Below are 22,141 nucleotides of genomic sequence, written 5' to 3'. Positions count from 1 at the left end.
GGGACTGCCTGTGAGTGAATGAGGCTGATCCGATCATGGACTCAGGTCCACTTCCCAGCCCACTCTCCATAACTCTTTATCGTTTAAGAAATTGTCGATTTCTGTCTTAAATTTATTCAAATATCCCAGCTTCCACAGCTTTCTGAGGCAGCGAATTCCACAGATCCACAACCCTCTGAGAAAAAATTTCTCTTCATCTCAGTGTTAAATGGGTGGCCCCTTATTCTAAGATCATGCCCTCTAGTTCTAGTTTCTCCCATCAGTGGAAACATCCTTTCTGCATCCACCTTGTCAAGCCCCCTCATAATCTTATACATTTCGATAAGATCACCTCTCATTCTTCTGAATTCCAATGAGTAGAGGCCCAACCTACTCAACCTTTCCTCATGAGTCAATCCCCTCATCCCCAGGATCAACCTAGTGAACCTTCTCTAAACTGCCTCCAAAGCAAGTATATCCTTTCGTAAATATGGAAACCAAAACTGCACGCAGTATTCCAGGTGTGGCCTCACCAATACCATGTATAGCTGTAGCAAGACTTCCCTGCTCTTATATTCCATCCCCTTTGCAATAAAGGCCAAGATTCAACTGGCCTTCCTGATCACTTGCTGTACCTGCATACTATCCTTTTGTGTTTCATGCACAAGTACCCCAGGTCCCGCTGTACTGCAGCACTTTCCAATCTTTCTCCATTTAAATAATAACTTGCTCTTTGATTTTTTCTGTCAAAGTGCATGACCTCACACTTTCCAACATTATACTCCATCTGCCAAATTTTTGCCCACTCACTTAGCCTGTCTATGTCCTTTTGCAGATTTTTTTGTCCTCCTCACACATTGCTTTTCCTCCCATCTTTGTATCGTCAGCAAACTTGGCTACATTACACTTGGTCCCTTCCTCCAAGTCGTTAATATAGATTGTAAATAGTTGGGATCCCAGCACTGATCCCTGCGGCACCCCACTAGTTACTGATCACCAACCCAAGAATGAATCATTTATTCTGACTCTCTGTTTTCTGTTCGTTAGCCAATCCTCTAATCATGCTAATATATTACCCCCAACCCCGTGAACTTTTATCTTGTGCAGTAACCTTTTATGTGGCACCTTGTCAAATGCCTTATGTTGTCCAAATACACCACATCCACTGGTTCCCCTTTATCCACCCTGTTCATTACATCCTCAAAGAATTCCAGCAAATTTGTTAAACATGACTTCTCCTTCATAAATCCATGCTGACTCTGCCTGACCGAATTTTGCTTTTCCAAATGTCCTGCTACTGCTTCTTTAATAATGGACTCCAACATTTTCCCAACCACAGATGTTAGGCTAACTGCTCTATAGTTTCCTGTTTTTTGTCTGCCTCCCTTTTTAAATAGGGGCATTGCATTTGTGGTTTTCCAATCTGCTGGGACCTCCCCAGAATCCAGGGAATTTTGGTAGATTATAACCAATGCATCCACTATCCCAGCTGCTACTTGTCTCATATCTGTGTCAAAGCAGTTGCTACAATCCTCAAATGGTTTCTCACTCTGTTCTTGGTCACCTTTGATGAGCCCCAGAGCCCTATCCTGGGCCTCCTCCTTTCCATAATTGATGTATTTTCCTTCAATTATATTAACTGCATGTACTCAATCCAAGGTCTTTGCTACAATTTTAAACTGCATCGATCACTTGAAGTTTCCTGCAGCTCAATGTTGGAAAAAATGAAACTATCCTTTTCCGCTCCCGCCAGTACCTATAACTCTCGCTCAACTCCAGCGAACTTCTTGGCTGTCCTCGCAAGCTGTCCCATGCTTGACCGTGAACTGAACTTTATACCCCATATGTAGGATTTTGTCAAAACCACATTCATGTACCTCGAAGACACTACTTACTCCTCTTCAACAACTTGCCTTTACAAGGTGTCTTTAATACAGAAAATTACCCAATATGCTTCAAAGGCAAGTGGCTGCCCAACAATAGTAGAATTAGAGGAGCTGACTAGACCTACATAGTCGGTCTGTTTGTGTCTTTGAAGAGAAAAGTGCTTCCAATGGTGAGCTTCGTTATCGGTTCTGATGAAAAGGTCCTTACCCTAAATGGGAGCTTCTCATAACTTATTTCAGATGCAGACGGACCTGTTGCATATTTCCAGTATTTTCTGCTTTTATTTCCAATATAATTAAGTAACGTCTGCCATATTGTCTTAGGCTTGAGTACATATTTGTGAAATGTTTAAACTTACTATTTTGCACCATAAGTAATAGAAGTGCTGAGGCATGCAAGCACTCCTGAACTGGCATTAGCAGTAACCAAGTTCTCTGTCCAGTTCACCATCACTTCGACACAAACCATAAATATATCAGATAGTCAGGGATTATTTTTTAAGTCCCCAAAGTGGATAGGTGTATTGTCATTCAAATATTTTTTCAAATAACAATTCATTTCCCAGAGAATAGTGGACCTGTGGAACAGGTTGCCAGCTTGTGCAGTGAATGGTGATTCCCTGAATTCCTTCAGCACGAGCTGAACCGGTTTCTGCTTAGGGCGGATATTCTCTTTGTACAAGACATAGGTGCCTGGTAATGTTAAACAGGGCCAGTGTGGTCTCCTGAACTAGTTTTAATTACCCTGATTGGTTTGGGTTTTTAACCTGATTTTTGACTCTCCCAGGAGATTATAGAGATTTTGGGTGATGTGGCGAGTGTATGTATTGTGATGGATAAGACATTACAACTGTATAGGAGAGGCTTCCAATTTCCACTCCACCCTCGCCTTCACACAGACCTTCCTCAACTTCTCTACCTCCATTTCTTGAGATAGGCTGTTGACCAATATCTACTTATAAGCCCATTGACTCTCAGGTACTCTGATTACACTCCCTCACACCATGCTTCCTGTAAGGGCCCTATTCCATTCTCCTAGTTTCTCTGCCTCCGTCGCATCTGTTGTGACCAATTTTCCCCGTAACGTTTTTTGGACCTCACAGCCCCATTTTAACGGGCTGCGCGGCCCATTCAAAAGTCCACACTAGCATATTTTTTCCAATTTAAAAGCCATCTCACCGGCTGCGTGGGACCCCTGGAGCACTGTGCTGACATGCAGCTTAAAGGAAACACTGGTTCTGATGTCACCTTCCACACCAGTGCTTCTGATATGTCTTCCTTTTTCTTCAACTGAGGATTCCCCTCTACAGTGACCACAGCTGAATAATACCCCCTAGTGGTGATGCTAGTCAGTGTTTGGAAGTCAATCCATACAAGAGGTTATACTTCTCAGGAAATATTGAACAGTCTGGGTCTATTCTCTAGAAAAAAAGAAAAACTTGCATTTATATAGCGCCTTCTGCGACCTCAGGACTTCCCAAAGCACTTAACAGCCGATTAAGTACTTTTGAAGTGTAGTCATTCGGATGAGATGTGTGATAATGTAGGAAACGCAGCAACCAATTTATGCACAGCAACGTTCCACAAACAGCAATGTGATAATGACCAGCTAATCTATTTTTTTGTGATGTTGATTGAGAGATAAATATTGGCCAGGACACCGGGGATAACTCCCCTGTTCTTCTTCAAAATAGTGTCATGGGATCTTTTACGTCCACCTGAGAGAGCAGATTGGGCCTCGGTTTAATGTCTCATCCAAAAGGCAGCACCTCCGACAATGCAGCACTCCCTCAGTACTGCACTGGAGTGTTAGCCTGGATTTTTGTGCTCAAGCCTCAAGTGGGACTTGAACCCACAACTTCCTGATTCAGAAGTGAGAATGCGACCAACTGAGCAATGGCTGACATGGAAAAGAGAAGCCTAAGAGGTGATCTGATAGTAGGTCTTGAAGATTATGTAAGAGTTTGATATAGGGTAGTTGTAGAAAAGATGTTTCCATTTGTAGGCAAAACCAGAACTAGGGGCCATCAATACAAAATTGTCACTAATAAATCCAATGGGGAATTCAGGAGAAATTACTTTACACAGAGAGTGGTTAGAATGTGGAATGTTAGTAGTTGAGACGAATAGCTTAAATGCATTTAAGGGAAAGCTAGATAAGCACCTTAGTGAGAAAGGAATAGAAAGATATATTGATGGAGTCAGATAAAGAAGGATGGGAGAAGGCTCATGTGGAGCAGAAACACTGGCAAGGACCTGTTGGGCCAAATGACCCGTTCTGTGCGGTAAATACTTTGTAAGAGAAAACATGGCAGAATGCCATTAGAAAACATCTTGTACAAAGCTGTGCTCAGATTATCACAAAAACATTCTTTGCTGCTTACCTTCTTTATTGATGGTTAATGGAATGTTATGGACAGTTTGTAACTTCACACAGGAGTTTGTGAGCATCTGTAATTCAACAGAGGTGAGGGAAAAACTCTTAAAACCTGAAACAAAGGAAATACATTTTAGCCATTGTACTGAAAATGCATCATTAGCAGCAGGGTTTGGAAGAGAATGAAAAACAAGACTTTGTGTTCAATTTTAGTAAAATCAAAATATGATATGACAAACTTAAACTGGGAAAGGCCACTGAAGAGGACAACTCAACGGGGTTTGAAAGACAATTGTATTTCTGGGTAGAGAAGGGATTGAGAAGCCAAATATGTAGGACTGATCACTTCACCTTGTTGAGCATTAAAACTCTTTGTGTTCCTAAAAATTCTCTTGAATATCAATTAGCACTTTATTTTAAATTTTCCAATTGTTTCTTGTTGCAGGTGTCGACTGCTGCTGGCATGTGGCTCTATGGATGTTAGTTGCCCTCTGCTACATCATTCTCTATATGTGAGCAATGACAGTGCCAGCAGATTCCTTGAAGGCAGAAGATATTGGCCTGGAATCTGCTGAAAAATAACGGCATGTGAATGACACGCGTCGTTATTAATGTACAAATCAGCCAGCAACTTGTGTTGAGGAAGAGATACCTCATGAATTGTGAACTGCTACAAGTTGTTGAAGATTTGCTGTGGAGGCTCAGTCTTTGAATATATTTAAGGCGGAGATAGACAGATTTTTGAGCAATAAGGGAGTAAAGGGTTATGGGGAGCGGGCAGGGAAATGGAGCTGAGTCCATGATCAGATCAGCCATGATCTTATTGAATGACGGAGCAGGCTCGAGGGGCCAGGTGGCCTATTCCTGCTCCTATTTCTTATGTTCTTATGTTCTCCCTATGAGTTTCATGAAGTTGGTGCATTTGCACATTAATTTCCCATTAAACTTGCCACAGAAAGTTAAGTCTAGTAATTAATAGCGCAAGTACCCTTTTAACGTTGTGATAATTGTTAATGACTGCAGAAAACAATTAAAACAGTGGAGTCTCATTCCTTCAGGTATTCAATTGTTGGAGATTTTTTTAAAAGTCATATTTTAAATTTTTTTAATGTTTTCTTACTTTTCCTTTCTGTCTCTTTTTTTTTCTCTCTCAGTCCAAATCTTTATTTCTCTTTCTGTACCTGATTTGAATCGAATTCACCCTTCTTTCAGACGTTCCTCTGTTTATTTCTCAGTTCTATCTGGGCACACTGCGAGAGGCCCCGCTCCAGCAAATTCTGGCCCTATATTTGCGCCGATCCTGTCTTCACCCGACATTTACACACATGCATTCGCTAGTGGTCGCTAGATAGCAACAGTGTTCGATTTGGCCCTTCATCGCCCAAGCATTTTGTCACTTACGCTAATTTCTACTAATGCAGCTTGGTGTCAAATTTTTATCGCATAATACTCCTGTGAAGCACCTTGGGACGTTTCACTATGTTAAAGGCGCTATATAAATACAATTTGTTGTTGTTCTTATCCAAGGAACACCGAGAGCAATTGTAATGTCCCGACTGACACCTCGCGTAGATCGACTCACTAGATTTAACCAACTGACTCACTGGAGGCAGATGCACCTTTTAATGCTGCAGTTCCTAATTATGTACTATAGATATGGCACACTTCAAAGTCAGAAGAGAAGAGAGAGGAGAAGAGAAAAAGTGACGGGGAGAGAGAGAAAGGAAGAGAAGAGAGGAGAGAGAATAGGCAAGAGGAGCGAGAATAAAGAAGGGGAGAGAAGGGAAAGGAAAAAGTGGAGAGAGAGAGAGAAAGGAAGGGGAATGAGAGGGGGAAGGAGAGAGAGAGAGAGAAGGGAAGGGGGGAGAGAGAGAAGGGAAGGGGGGAGAGAGAGAGAGCGAGAGAAAGAGTGAGTGATAGGGAGAATGAGGAGGGAATTGGAGAGAGAGAGAGAAGGGAAGGAGAGAGAGGGGGAAGGGGAGGGGAGGGGAGAGAGGGAAAGGGAGAGAGAGAATGGAAGGGAGGAGAGGGAAGGGGATAGAGAGTGAAGGGAAGGGGGAGAGAGAATAAAGAAGGGGAGGGGAATGGAAGAGAGGGAAAGGGAGAGAGGGAATGGGAGAGAGGAAATGGGAGAGAGGGAAAGGGAGAGAGGGAAAGGGAGAGAGGGCACGAGAAGGAAGGGGAGGGAGAGAGGGAGAGAGAGAGACAGGGAGAGAGGGAAGGGGAGAGAAGAAATGGAAGGGAAAGAAGGGAAGGGAAGGGGAGAGAGGGAAGGGAAGGGGAGAGAGGGAAGGGAAGGGGAGAGAGGAAATGGAAGGGAAGGGGGAGAGGGAAGGGGGGAGAGGTAACGGGAGAGAGGAAATGGAAGGGAAGGGGCGAGAGAGGGAGGGAAGGGGAAAGAGGGAAGGGAAGGGAGAGAGGAGTATAGAGAGATAGAAGCAGAGAATTAGAGGGACAGAAGGAGAATGTGGAGCAACAGAGTTAATGCCAGAATAAAACAACAGTCTGGATTATCAGCTGTCACAGGGAGTCATCCTCTCACAACATGTGATGTTTGAGATTGTATGCAACAAATCTGCTTTTGTATACATAATCAACTTTTTAATTCACCTTTCAAACCATATCTGTTCTCAACTGCTAGCTTTTATTGTTGATTTTAAAAATCCTGTGTGCAGTCTTGGGAGGAAATCCCTTATACATGACTAGCATTACAGTAATATTGTAAATTAAAAAATCAACTCTGGCAACAACTGAATCGACCACAACAGTTTAGAGCTATACTGGGAAGTGTTTTATCTGCAAGCCACTGGGAAGCTTGCAATGTTGTATTGTGGACTCTGTCTAACAACCTTAGCACAAATGAAATTAAATCACTTACATTTCTTTTGCTGTTCCCGAATGATTTCTCTCCATTCAGCCCTTTCGTAATCTGATGATATCAGGAATACATAGCTCTACAGATAAAGAACAGTCTTACATGTACAAATTTCAAGAGGTCAACATAAAATTAAGAAATAGTAAACTTCATTAACATATATATAACACAGGCCTGATAGCAGCCTCACAAACTGAGAAAGTTATCAGTCTAACTACTCAGACACACACTCTAAACCATTATCTAAGAAGCAGAATGGGTGCCTCTCACGTGGAACAAAAATATAAAAAGTGGAAAATTCGTGTGGGGAATTGATGTGTTTCATTCTGAATTTTCTCCATGTTCTTTCTTGGTTTCTATCATCTCGGCTGTTTGTATTCAATTTAGTCCAAAATGTTTCTGCTGTGGACCCACATCCAGGAGATTCTAGGCTCAGACTATCAACCATATTGAAATATGAGCTTTCAGAGAAGTCAAACTGTAGTGGTTTGAAGCACAGAGTAACATGATGTATATGCTGAGGTTCTGAATTCAATCAAACTGTATTATGTGGGGGCCAGGTGCTTCCAGCTAAGGATGAAAACCCAGAAACTTTTATACCCGGACCACTTTCAACTGAACAGTTTGACAGCAAGATAGGGAGTAAGTTGGGAAGTACTATCTTAATCCTCACTGAAAACCATTCAATGTTTTTAGTATGCCCCAGCCAGTGTGGATAACGGGTTTGTAATGTACAGTCCCAGTGACTGGACATGATGACACTCACCTTGCCATGCCTGTTGTGCACTCGGAAAGCCATGTTTGGAGACATCAGCAGTAACAGTGATTCTTGTTCTGATAATTTCTTTTTCAGCCGTTCAATAACTTTGCTGCCTTTATTGGCTCTCTGAACAAAAATAAACCACAACATTGAGATCAGTACCCTCAGAGCTGCAAACTTAGAATGCGAGGAAAGGTTTATTGCAAATCTGTCAATTCCCAGATATTCAAACAATATAGATTATGAAAATGACACGGTAACTGAAGTTTTCAAATCACTCCATGGCCCTTCTCCACTCGACCTTAATAACCTCCGCTAGCCCTGCAGCCAAGCCTACTCAGAAGGACAACACCTACAGACAGAATTAACTTGTGGGACCATGTCATTCATACCTAATTCATTCCTTTTATAGCTAAGTATGTGATATATTAATCTATTTAAAATCTTTGAGCTGGTGATGCCCCCAGTCCTCTGAAATTAGTGGGGAACATTGCAGCAGTAGCTAATGGTAACAGGCACTATTCATGTTAAACCACAGGATGGTGCTGCTTCCTTTAAAAATAACATTATAAGCGCTCCTGTTAGTCTTACTTGCTCCAGAGGTAGTGCTGTTACAGGACATTCACTACTATCCCAAAATAATAAGCCCATAGATTTTACTGCACAAATATAGGCTTTTCTTTTGGTTAGTATCTCTCCTTTTTTGAATTCCCTGTGACACCATAAATAGGTGGGCAAATGACTTCTTTCAATGCCCATACTGCTGCATTGAACAGGAATTGTACAGGAATGGAATGGATTGAGTCTCCTGTAGAAGTGTGTGTTGACCTTCACCTTTGAGCCTATCTTGGATACCCCTCTCCTTCCTGAGGTAGGGAACTCATTATTGGGTGAATCATGGGCACGTACTGTGTCCCAACTCACTGTGCTGCAGTACATCGTCCATGGTACCAGCCCACACTGGAGAGCTACATCTTTTTGCAGCAGCTATAGTAAGTTGGATACAAATACAAAAGTATCCTGTAATATCACGTGACCCGTCACCTTCTCATCAGTAAATTCTGTCTTTGAAATAAACTTGAAGACCCAACATTAAACTGTTCAATCTTCTCCTGAAAACAGTGGTTAGAGCTGCATCAGTTACCAATCATCATGATATAAGGGGAGGACTAGAATGAGAGAATGAATTCGATAAACTTTAAAATCTTTAAACTTTAAAAAGAAATTCAGGAGCTATTTAAAAAGAGCTGAAATCCAAGATTTAAACTGGATGAAAATGATCGATAATGCACACAGTTCTGTAAGCCTCTTTGTTTGACAACACTTTTAGACTAATCTTTATAGAGAAAAAGCCGAGGGGGACATATAGTAATTTAATCCAGATCCAATTTCACATGGCGTCTTGAAACCGTCTGCTGCTCACAAACAGACGACAGCGAGCTAGTGCCACAAACTGTCTGACACAGCAGAGAGAATTGACTTATATCCTTAATGCACTTAAAATTTATTGCACCTTAACCTCGATCTTATAAAGGAGTTTTTTTGACACAGATGGACAATCGTACCTCCTGCCTCGACAGAATGTGATGTGGAATTTCAGGCAGCGCAATATGCTTAGTGTTCTAGTTATGCTTACAAGCTACTGCCTGAATTGTATCAACTCAACATAAATAATGAACACTCCCAACCATGCACGATTTGTCCATCTGTGCAAAGCAGAATATAAATACAGCTATAAAGTAAAAATATTGGTATAACCTTCAATCCACTTTATCAGCAGCGACCCCAGGCTGATCCTTGGCAACAAACATTTACCAGGGCAGGTACAGCACAGGTTAGATATAGAGTAAAGCTCCCTCTACACTGTCCAGTCAAACACTCCCAGGGCAGGTACAGCATGGGCTAGATATAGAGTAAAGCTCTCACTATCCAGTCTAACAATGTGCATCAGCCACAACCTCAGAATAGTGCCTCAGGTCTATCAATGTGATGATGTTCCATTTCCCATCCTGTGGTCTCTGATTTGTTTTCCTCTGATAGTGCACTGCTTATGTATTCACGTAAAAGTTCCAATTTAACACAATTGTTAACCTAGTTAATTAAATTAAACCTATTAATGACTATATTAAACTAGCACATAAAGGAATTGATACAAGTATAACAATCAGCATATTACCAGAAAAAAAAATAAACCCTTACATTGAGAGTTTGAATTTACTGCCAAATTGGGGATTATCAGGGGCTCTGGGCCCAAGCTCACTGGGAAATGGATTGATCCTACCCAACTCATGTATGATGGGGACCTAACAACCAATAGACAGAGGAGACTTTTATCTTCTGTTTCTACTAGGACAGAACTCTGCCTATCCATTTTAAGAACTATTCCTCCACAGTAATAACTTTCACTTATATAGCACCTTTAACATAGAAAAATATTCCAGAAGCATAATCACACATAAATGAAGAGTGTGAAGAAAGGAGATATGAGGAACAAAAGAGATGGCTTTTCAGGAGCTGTTTAACAGAGGATAGATTTAGGGAGGTAATTCTAGAATGTGATACCTTGAAGGCACAGCCGCCAACAATGGGATTGGGATGCACGAGAGGCCAGAATTAGAGGAACATAGAGTGGCAGGGGAGGTTGTAGATCTGGAGAAGGTTACAGAGTAAGGGAGGGGTGAGGTCACAAAGACTTCCAACACAAGGATGAAAATTTTCACCTTGAGACATTCGACCACTGGAAGCTCATCATAGGCAGTCCCTCGGAATCAAGGAAGACTTGCTTCCACTCCTGAAGTGAGTTCTTTGGTGGCTGAACAGTCCAATACGAGAGCCACAGACTCTGTCACAGGTGGGACAGATAGTCGTTGAGGGAAGGGGTGGGTGGGACTGATTTGTTGCACGCTCTTTCCACTGCCTGCGCTTGATTTCTGCATGCTCTCGGCGTTGAGACTCGAGGTGCTTAGCGCCCTCTCGGATGCACTTCCTCCACTTAAGGGCCAGGGACTCCCAGGTGTCAGTGGGGATGTCGCAATTTATCAGGAAAGCTTTGAGGGTGTCCTTGTAACGTTTCCGCTGCCCACCTTTGGCTCGTTTGCCTTGAAGCAGCACTGAATAGAGCACTTGCTTTGGGAGTCTCGTGTCTGGCATGCGAACTATGTGGCCTGCCCAGCAGAGCTGATCGAGTGTGGTCGGTGCTTCAATGCTGGGGATGTTGGCCTGGACGAGGACACTGATGTTGGTGCGTCTGTCCTCCAGGGGATTTATAGGATCTTGCGGAGACATCGTTGGTGATATTTCTCCAGCAACTTGAGGTGTCTGCTGTATATGGTCCACGTCTCTGAGCCATACAGGAGGACGGGTATCACTACAGCCCTGTAGATCATGAGCTTGGTGGCAGTTTTTGAGGGCCTGGTCTTCAAACACTCTCTTTTCCTCAGGCGACCAAAGACTGCACTGGCGCACTGGAGGCGGTGTTAGATCTCGTCGTCGATACCTGCTCTTGTTGATAGGAGGCTCCCGAGATACCGGGGGTTGAAAAACAAAGTCAAGCATCACCTTCTCAGGGCAACTAGAGACAGGCAATAAATACCAGCCTCACCAGCGACGCCCACATCCTGAGAATTATTTTTTTTAAATGTAGGTGAGCAAGAACAGGAATGACTGGTGAGCGGAACTTGGTGCAGGATATATTTTTGATAGAGTAAATGAGGAGAAACTGTTTCCACTGGCAGACGGTTGGTAACCCGAGGATACAGATTTAAGATAATTGGCAAAAGAACTATTGAGGAGATGAGGAGGAACTTTTTTACGCAGTGAGTTATGATGATCTGGAAAGCACTGCCTGAAAGGGTGGTAGAAGCAGTATCAATAGTAACTTTCAAAAAGGATTGGGAAATGTATAGACTTGAAAAAGAACAATTTGCAGGGCTATGGGGAAAGAGCAGAGTTGTGGGACTAATTGGATGGCTCTTTCAAGAGCCAGCCAGGCATGATGGGCTGAATGGCCTTCTGTACTGTATGATTCTATGTTATGGATACCGGCAGTGACGTTTTGGATGAGCTGAAGTTTATGGAGGGTATAGGATGGAAAGCCAGTCAGGGGAACAGTTATGAACAGTTCAGTAGCAGGCGGGCTGTTCTAAGAGGAGAGGTGGGCAATGTTATGGAGCTGGAAGTAGGTGATCTTGATAAATATGAGGTCAGACAGTCAGCTCAGGATCGAAAACAACACTGAGGTTGCGAATAATCTGGTTCAGACTGAGAGAGTGGCCAGTGAGGGGGATGCAATTGGTGGCAAGGGTATAACATTTTTGGTGGGTGTGAAAGATGACAGCTTCAGTTTTCCCATTGTTTAGCTGGAAGAAACTGTGGCTCATCGAAGACTGGTGTTGGACAAGTAGCCTGAAACATAGGTAGTGGAGGCGTTGAGAGAGATAGTGGAGGCACTGAGAGAGATGGTGGAGACACTGAGAGATAGTGGAGGCACTGAGAGATAGTGGAGGCACTGAGAGAGATGGCGGAGGCACTGAGAGATAGTGGAGGTACTGAGAGATAGTGGAGGCACTGAGAGATAGTGGAGGCACTGAGAGAGATAGTGGAGGCACTGAGAGAAAGTGGAGGCACTGAGAGAGATGGCGGAGGCACTGAGAGATGGTGGAGGCACTGAGAGAGATAATGGAGGCACTGAGATAGATAGTGGAGGCACTGAGAGAGATGGTGGAGGCACTGAGAGATAGTGGAGGCACTGAGAGACAGTGGAGGCACTGAGAGAGATGGTGGAGGCACTGAGAGAGATAGTGGAGGCACTGAGAGATGGTGGAGGCACTGAGAGAGATAGTGGAGGCACTGAGAGAGATAGTGGAGGCACTGAGAGACAGTGGAGGCACTGAGAGAGATAGCGGAGGCATTGAGAGAGATAGTGGAGGCACTGAGAGATGGTGAAGGCACTGAGAGAGATAATGCAGGCACTGGGAGAGATAGTGGAGGCACTGAGAGAGATGGCGGAGGAACTGAGAGAGATGGCGGAGGCATTGAGAGAGATAGTGGAGGCACTGAGGGATGGTGAAGGCACTGAGAGAGATAATGGAGGCACTGGGAGAGATAGTGGAGGCACTGAGAGATAGTGGAGGCACTGGGAGAGATAGTGGAGGCACTGAGAGAGATGGCGGAGGCACTGAGAGATAGTGGAGGCACTGAGAGATAGTGGAGGCACTGAGAGAGATGGCGGAGGCACTGAGAGAGATGGCAGAGGCACTGAGAGAGATGGTGGAGGCACTGAGAGATAGTGGAGGCACTGAGAGATAGTGGAGGCACTGAGAGAGATAGTGGAGACACTGAGAGATAGTGGAGGCACTGAGAGAGATAATGGAGGCACTGAGAGATAGTGGAGGCACTGAGAGAGATAGTGGAGACACTGAGAGATAGTGGAGGCACTGAGAGATAGTGGAGGCACTGAGAGAGATACTGGAGGCACTGAGAGAGATAGTGGAGGCACTGAGAAAGATAGTGGAGGCACTGAGAGATAGTGGAGGCACTGAGAGAGATGGTGGAGGCACTGAGAGATAGTGAAGGCACTGAGAGAGATAATGGAGGCACTGAGAGATGGTGGAGGCACTGAGAGAGATAATGGAGGCACTAAGAGAGATATTGGAGGCACTGAGAGAGATGGTGGAGGCACTGAGAGAGATAGTGGAGGCACTGAGAGATGGTGGAGGCACTGAGAGACAGTGGAGGCACTGAGAGAGATGGTGGAGGCACTGAGAGAGATAGTGGAGGCACTGAGAGATGGTGGAGGCACTGAGAGAGATAGTGGAGGCACTGAGAGACAGTGGAGGCACTGAGAGAGATGGTGGAGGCACTGAGAGAGATAGTGGAGGCACTGAGAGATGGTGGAGGCACTGAGAGAGATAGTGGAGGCACTGAGAGAGATAGTGGAGGCACTGAGAGAGATAGTGGAGGCACTGAGAGATAGTGGAGGCACTGAGCGAGATGGCGGAGGCACTGAGAGAGATGGTGGAGGCACTGAGAGATAGTGGAGGCACTGAGAGATAGTGGAGGCACTGAGAGAGATAGTGGAGGCACTGAGAGGAAGTGGAGGCACTGAGAGAGATAGTGGAGGCACTGATAGATGGTGGAGGCACTGAGAGAGATAATGCAGGCACTGAGAGAGATAGTGGAGGCACTGAGAGATAGTGGAGGCACTGAGAGATAGTGGAGGCACTGAGAGACAGTGGAGGCACTGAGAGAGATGGTGGAGGCACTGAGAGAGATAGTGGAGGCACTGAGAGATGGTGGAGGCACTGAGAGAGATAGTGGAGGCACTGAGAGAGATAGTGGAGGCACTGAGAGATAGTGGAGGCACTGAGAGATAGTGGAGGCACTGAGAGAGATAATGGAGGCACTGAGAGAGATAGTGGAGGCACTGAGAGATAGTGGAGGAACTGAGAGAGATGGTGGAGGCACTGAGAGATAGTGGAGGCACTGAGAGAGATAGTGGAGGCACTGAAAAAGATTGTGGAGGCACTGAGAGATGGTGGAGGCACTGAGAGATGGTGGAGGCACTGAGAGAGATAATGGAGGCACTGAGAGATAGTGGAGGCATTGAGAGAGATAATGGAGACACTGAGAGAGATAGTGGTGGCACTGAGAGAGATAATGGAGGCACTGAGAGATAGTGGAGGCACTGAGAGAGATGGTGGAGGCACTGAGAGATAGTGGGGGCACTGAGAGAGATGGTGGAGGCACTGAGAGAGATGGTGGAGGCACTGAGAGATGGTGGAGGCACTGAGAGAGATAATGGAGGCACTGAGAGAGATAGTGGAGGCACTGAGAGATAGTGGAGGCACTGAGAGAGATGGTGGAGGCACTGAGAGAGATGGTGGAGGCACTGAGAGATGGTGGAGGCACTGAGAGAGTTAATGGAGGCACTGAGAGAGATAGTGGAGGCACTGAGAGATAGTGGAGGCACTGAGAGAGATAGTGGAGGCACTGAGAGATGGTGGAGGCAGAGAGAGATAGTGGAGGCACTGAGAGATAGTGGAGGTACTGAGAGATAGTGGAGGCACTGAGAGAGAGAGTGGAGGCACTGAGAGATAGTGGAGGCACTGAGAGAGATGGCGGAGGCACTGAGAGAGATGGTGGAGGCACTGAGAGATAGTGGAGGTACTGAGAGATAGTGGAGGCACTGAGAGATAGTGGAGGCACTGAGAGAGATAATGGAGGCACTGAGAGAGATAGCGGAGGCATTGAGAGAGATAGTGGAGGCATTGAGAGAGATAGTGGAGGCACTGAGAGATGGTGAAGACACTGAGAGAGATAATGCAGGCACTGGGAGAGATAGTGGAGGCACTGAGAGAGATGGCGGAGGAACTGAGAGATGGCGGAGGCATTGAGAGAGATAGTGGAGGCACTGAGGGATGGTGAAGGCACTGAGAGAGATAATGGAGGCACTGGGAGAGATAGTGGAGTCACTGAGAGAGATGGCGGAGGCACTGAGAGATAGTGGAGGCACTGAGAGATAGTGGAAGCACTGAGAGAGATGGCGGAGGCACTGAGAGAGATGGCAGAGGCACTGAGAGAGATGGTGGAGGCACTGAGAGATAGTGGAGGCACTGAGAGATAGTGGAGGCACTGAGAGATAGTGGAGGCACTGAGAGAGATAGTGGAGACACTGAGAGATAGTGGAGGCACTGAGAGAGATAGTGGAGGCACTGAGAGATAGTGGAGGCACTGAGAGATAGTGGAGGCACTGAGAGAGATAGTGGAGACACTGAGAGATAGTGGAGGCACTGAGAGAAAGTGGAGGCACTGAGAGAGATAGTGGAGGCACTGAGAGATAGTGGAGGCACTGAGAGAGATAATGGAGGCACTGAGAGATAGTGGAGGCACTGAGAGAGATGGTGGAGGCACTGAGAGATAGTGGGGGCACTGAGAGAGATGGTGGAGGCACTGAGAGAGATGGTGGAGGCACTGAGAGATGGTGGAGGCACTGAGAGAGATAATGGAGGCACTGAGAGAGATAGTGGAGGCACTGAGAGATAGTGGAGGCACTGAGAGAGATGGTGGAGGCACTGAGAGATGGTGGAGGCACTGAGAGAGTTAATGGAGGCACTGAGAGAGATAGTGGAGGCACTGAGAGATAGTGGAGGCACTGAGAGAGATAGTGGAGGCACTGAGAGCGATAGTGGAGGCACTGAGAGAGATAGTGGAGTCACTGAGAGATAATGGAGGCACTGAGAGAGATAATGGAGTAACTGAGAGATAGTGGAGGCACTGAGAGATAGTGGAGGCACTGAGAGAGATAGTGGAGGCACTGAGAGAAAGTGGAGGCACTGAGAGAGATAGTGGAGGCACTGAGAGATAGTGGAGGCACTGAGAGAGATAATGGAGGCACTGAGAGATAGTGGAGGCACTGAGAGAGATGGTGGAGGCACTGAGAGATAGTGGGGGCACTGAGAGAGATGGTGGAGGCACTGAGAGAGATGGTGGAGGCACTGAGAGATGGTGGAGGCACTGAGAGAGATAATGGAGGCACTGAGAGAGATAGTGGAGGCACTGAGAGATAGTGGAGGCACTGAGAGAGATGGTGGAGGCACTGAGAGAGATGGTGGAGGCACTGAGAGATGGTGGAGGCACTGAGAGAGTTAATGGAGGCACTGAGAGAGATAGTGGAGGCACTGAGAGATAGTGGAGGCACTGAGAGAGATAGTGGAGGCACTGAGAGATGGTGGAGGCAGAGAGAGATAGTGGAGGCACTGAGAGATAGTGGAGGTACTGAGAGATAGTGGAGGCACTGAGAGAGAGAGTGGAGGCACTGAGAGATAGTGGAGGCACTGAGAGAGATGGCGGAGGCACTGAGAGAGATGGTGGAGGCACTGAGAGAGATAATGGAGGCACTGAGAGAGATAGCGGAGGCATTGAGAGAGATAGTGGAGGCACTGAGAGATGGTGAAGACACTGAGAGAGATAATGCAGGCACTGGGAGAGATAGTGGAGGCACTGAGAGAGATGGCGGAGGAACTGAGAGATGGCGGAGGCATTGAGAGAGATAGTGGAGGCACTGAGGGATGGTGAAGGCACTGAGAGAGATAGTGGAGGCACTGGGAGAGATAGTGGAGGCACTGAGAGAGATAGTGGAGGCACTGAGAGATAGTGGAGGCACTGAGAGATAGTGGAGGCACTGGGAGAGATAGTGGACGCACTGAGAGATCGTGGAGGCACTGAGAGAGATAGTGGAGGCACTGAGAGATAGTGGACGCACTGAGAGAGATAATGGAGGCACTGAGAGAGATAGTGGCGGCACTGAGAGATAGTGGAGGCACTGGGAGAGATATTGGAGGCACTGAGAGATAGTGGAGGCACTGAGAGATGGTGGAGGCACTGAGAGAGATAGTGGCGGCACTGAGAGATAGTGGAGGCACTGAGAGATAGTGGAGGCACTGAGAGATAGTGGAGGCACTGAGATGGTGGAGGCACTGAGAGATAGTGGAGGCACTGAGAGAGATAGTGGAGGTACTGGGAGAGATAGTGGAGGCACTGAGAGAGATAGTGGAGGCACTGGGAGAGATAGTGGAGGCACTGAGTGATAGTGGAGGCACTGAGAGATAGTGGAGGCACTGAGAGATAGTGGAGGCACTGAGAGATAGTGGAGGCACTGGGAGAGATAGTGGAGGCACTCAGAGATAGTGGAGGCACTGAGGGAGATAGTGGAGGCACTGAGAGAGATAGTGGTGGCACTGAGAGATAGTGGAGGCACTGAGAGATAGTGGAGGCACTGAGAGATGGTGGAGGCACTGGGAGAGATAGTGGAGGCACTGAGAGAGATAGTGGAGGCACTGAGAGAGATAGTGGAGGCACTGAGAGATAGTGGAGGCACTGAGAGAGATAGTGGAGGCACTGAGAGATAGTGGAGGCACTGGGAGAGATAGTGGAGGCACTCAGAGATAGTGGAGGCACTGAGGGAGATAGTGAAGGCACTGAGAGAGATAGTGGTGGCACTGAGAGATAGTGGAGGCACTGAGAGATAGTGGAGGCACTGAGAGATAGTGGAGGCACTGATAGAGATATTGGAGGCACTGAGAGATAGTGGAGGCACTGAGAGATGGTGGAGGCACTGAGAGAGATAGTGGAGGCAATGAGAGAGATGGTGGAGGCACTGAGAGATAGTGGAGGCACTGAGAGAGATAGTGGAGGCACTGAGAGATAGTGGAGGCACTGAGAGATAGTGGAGGCACTGAGAGATAGTGGAGGCACTGAGAGAGATAGTGGTGGCACTCAGAGATAGTGGAGGCACTGAGAGATAGTGGAGGCACTGGGAGAGATAGTGGAGGAACTGAGAGATAGTGGAGGCACTGAGAGATGGTGGAGGCACTGAGAGAGATAGTGGAGGCACAGAGAGATGGTGGAGGCACTGAGAGATAGTGGAGGCACTGAGAGAGATAGTGGAGGCACTGAGAGATAGTGGAGGCACTGAGAGATAGTGGAGGCACTGAGAGATAGTGGAGGCACTGAGAGAGATAGTGGTGGCACTGAGAGATAGTGGAGGCACTGAGAGATGGTGGAGGCACTGAGAGAGATGGTGGAGGCACTGAGAGATAGTGGAGGCACTGAGAGAGATGGTGGAGGCACTGAGAGATAGTGGAGGCACTGAGAGAGATAGTGGAGGCACTGAGAGATGGTGGAGGCACTGAGAGATGGTGGAGGCACTGAGAGAGATGGTGGAGGCACTGAGAGATAGTGGAGGCACTGAGAGATAGTAGAGGCACTGGGAGAGATATTGGAGGCACTGAGAGATAGTGGAGGCACTGAGAGATAGTGGAGGCACTGAGAGATGGTGGAGGCACTGAGAGAGATAGTGGAGGCACTGAGAGAGATAGTGGAGGCACTGAGAGAGATAGTGGAGGCACTGAGAGAGATGGTGGAGGCACTGAGAGATAGTGGAGGCACTGAGAGAGATAGTGGAGGCACTGAGAGAGATAGTGGAGGCACTGAGAGAGATGGTGGAGGCACTGAGAGATAGTGGAGGCACTGAGAGAGATAGTGGAGGCACTGAGAGATAGTGGAGGCACTGAGAGAGATAGTGGTGGCACTGAGAGATAGTGGAGGCACTGAGAGAGATAGTGGAGGCACTGAGAGAGATAGTGGAGGCACTGAGAGAGATAGTGGAGGCACTGAGAGATAGTAGAGGCACTGGGAGAGACAGTGGAGGCACTGAGAGAGATAGTGGAGGCACTGAGAGAGATGGTGGAGGCACTGAGAGAGATGGTGGAGGCACTGAGAGATAGTGGAGGCACTGAGAGAGATAGTGGAGGCACTGAGAGATAGTAGAGGCACTGGGAGAGATATTGGAGGCACTGACAGATAGTGGAGGCACTGAGAGATAGTGGAGGCACTGAGAGATGGTGGAGGCACTGAGAGAGATAGTGGAGGCACTGGGAGAGATAGTGGAGGCACTGAGAGATAGTGGAGGCACTGAGAGAGATAGTGGAGGCACTGAGAGATGGTGGAGGCACTGGGAGAAATAGTGGAGGTACTGGGAGAGATAGTGGAGGCACTGAGAGAGATAGTGGAGGCACTGGGAGAGATAGTGGAGGCACTGAGAGATAGTGGAGGCACTGAGAGAGATAGTGGAGGCACTGAGAGATGGTGGAGGCACTGGGAGAGATAGTGGAGGCACTGAGAGAGATAGTGGAGGCACTGAGAGAGATAGTGGAGGCACTGAGAGATAGTGGAGGCACTGAGAGAGATAGTGGAGGCACTGAGAGAGATAGTGGAGGCACTGAGAGATAGTGGAGGCACTGAGAGAGATAGTGGAGGCACTGAGAGATAGTGGAGGCACTGAGAGATAGTGGAGGCACTGAGAGATAGTGGAGGCACTGGGAGAGATATTGGAGGCACTGAGAGATAGTGGAGGCACTGGGAGAGATGCTGGAGGCACTGAGAGAGATAGTGGAGGCACTGAGAGAGATATGGAGGCAGTGAGAGAGATAATGGAGGCACTGAGAGAGATAGTGGAGGCACTGAGAGAGATAGTGGAGGCACTGAGAGAGATAGTAGTGGCACTGAGAGAGATAGTGGAGGCACTGAGAGATAGTGGAGGCACTGAGAGAGATAGTGGAGGCACTGAGAGATAGTGGAGGCACTGAGAGATGGTGGAGGCACTGAGAGATGGTGGAGGCACTGAGAGAGATCGTGGAGGCACTGAGAGATAGTGGAGGCACTGAGAGATAGTGGAGGCACTGAGAGATAGTGGAGGCACTGAGAGAGATAGTGGAGGCACTGAGAGATAGAGGAGGCACTGAGAGAGATGCTGGAGGCACTGAGAGATAGTGCCGGCACTGAGAGAGATATGGAGGCACTGAGAGAGATAATGGAGGCACTGAGGGAGATAGTGGAGGCACTGAGAGAGATAGTGGAGGCACTGAGAGAGATAGTAGTGGCACTGAGAGAGATAGTGCAGGCACTGAGAGAGATAGTGGAGGCACTGAGAGAGATAGTAGTGGCACTGAGAGAGATAGTGGAGGCACTGAGAGAGATAGTGGAGGCACTGAGAGAGATAGTGGAGGCACTGAGAGAGATAGTGGAGGCACTGAGAGAGATAGTAGTGGCACTGAGAGAGATAGTGGAGGCACTGAGAGAGATAGTGGAGGCACTGAGAGAGATAATGGAGGCACTGAGAGAGATAGTGGCGGCACTGAGAGATAGTGGAGGCACTGGGAGAGATAGTGGAGGCACTGAGAGAGATCGTGGAGGCACTGAGAGATACTGGAGGCACTGAGAGATAGTGGAGGCACTGAGAGATAGTGGAGGCACTGAGAGAGATAGTGGAGGCACTGAGAGATAGAGGAGGCACTGAGAGAGATGCTGGAGGCACTGAGAGATAGTGCCGGCACTGAGAGAGATATGGAGGCACTGAGAGAGATAATGGAGGCACTGAGAGAGATAGTGGAGGCACTGAGAGAGATAGTGGAGGCACTGAGAGAGATAGTAGTGGCACTGAGAGAGATAGTGGAGGCACTGAGAGATAGTGGAGGCACTGAGAGAGATAGTGGAGGCACTGAGAGATAGTGGAGGCACTGAGAGATGGTGGAGGCACTGAGAGATGGTGGAGGCACTGAGAGAGATCGTGGAGGCACTGAGAGATAGTGGAGGCACTGAGAGATAGTGGAGGCACTGAGAGATAGTGGAGGCACTGAGAGAGATGCTGGAGGCACTGAGAGATAGTGCCGGCACTGAGAGAGATATGGAGGCACTGAGAGAGATAATGGAGGCACTGAGAGAGATAGTGGAGGCACTGAGAGAGATAGTGGAGGCACTGAGAGAGATAGTAGTGGCACTGAGAGAGATAGTGGAGGCACTGAGAGAGATAGTGGAGGCACTGAGAGAGATAGTAGTGGCACTGAGAGAGATAGTGGAGGCACTGAGAGAGATAGTGGAGGCACTGAGAGAGATAGTGGAGGCACTGAGAGAGATAGTGGAGGCACTGAGAGAGATAGTGGTGGCACTGAGAGAGATAGTGGAGGCACTGAGAGAGATAGTGGAGGCACTGAGAGAGATAATGGAGGCACTGAGAGAGATAGTGGCGGCACTGAGAGATAGTGGAGGCACTGGGAGAGATAGTGGAGGCACTGAGAGAGATAGTGGAGGCACTGAGAGATAGTGGAGGCACTGAGAGATAGTGGAGGCACTGGGAGAGATAGTGGACGCACTGAGAGATCGTGGAGGCACTGAGAGAGATAGTGGAGGCACTGAGAGATAGTGGACGCACTGAGAGAGATAATGGAGGCACTGAGAGAGATAGTGGCGGCACTGAGAGATAGTGGAGGCACTGGGAGAGATATTGGAGGCACTGAGAGATAGTGGAGGCACTGAGAGATGGTGGAGGCACTGAGAGAGATAGTGGCGGCACTGAGAGATAGTGGAGGCACTGAGAGATAGTGGAGGCACTGAGAGATAGTGGAGGCACTGAGATGGTGGAGGCACTGAGAGATAGTGGAGGCACTGAGAGAGATAGTGGAGGTACTGGGAGAGATAGTGGAGGCACTGAGAGAGATAGTGGAGGCACTGGGAGAGATAGTGGAGGCACTGAGTGATAGTGGAGGCACTGAGAGATAGTGGAGGCACTGAGAGATAGTGGAGGCACTGAGAGATAGTGGAGGCACTGGGAGAGATAGTGGAGGCACTCAGAGATAGTGGAGGCACTGAGGGAGATAGTGGAGGCACTGAGAGAGATAGTGGTGGCACTGAGAGATAGTGGAGGCACT

General features: G+C 47.4%; 1 protein-coding gene across 4 annotated transcripts in view; it reads right to left on the bottom strand.

The window, feature by feature from the left end:
- LOC139268795 (breakpoint cluster region protein) overlaps positions 1 to 22,141 on the bottom strand; it is a 905,198-nt gene that overhangs the window by 199,763 nt on the left and 683,294 nt on the right. For all 4 annotated transcript variants that reach the window (XM_070887498.1, XM_070887499.1, XM_070887500.1 and 1 more), the window contains 3 exons: positions 7,884 to 8,003; positions 7,121 to 7,196; positions 4,250 to 4,354 (listed from right to left, as the gene is read on the bottom strand). In XM_070887498.1, the coding sequence (XP_070743599.1) occupies positions 4,250 to 4,354; positions 7,121 to 7,196; positions 7,884 to 8,003 (301 nt within the window). The remainder of the gene's footprint in view (positions 1 to 4,249; positions 4,355 to 7,120; positions 7,197 to 7,883; positions 8,004 to 22,141) is intronic.

The sequence above is a fragment of the Pristiophorus japonicus genome, chromosome 8 (genome assembly GCF_044704955.1).
Source record: "Pristiophorus japonicus isolate sPriJap1 chromosome 8, sPriJap1.hap1, whole genome shotgun sequence".
In the NCBI taxonomy this organism is placed as follows: domain Eukaryota; kingdom Metazoa; phylum Chordata; class Chondrichthyes; family Pristiophoridae; genus Pristiophorus; species Pristiophorus japonicus.
This window is presented reverse-complemented; position numbering and strand designations above follow the sequence as displayed.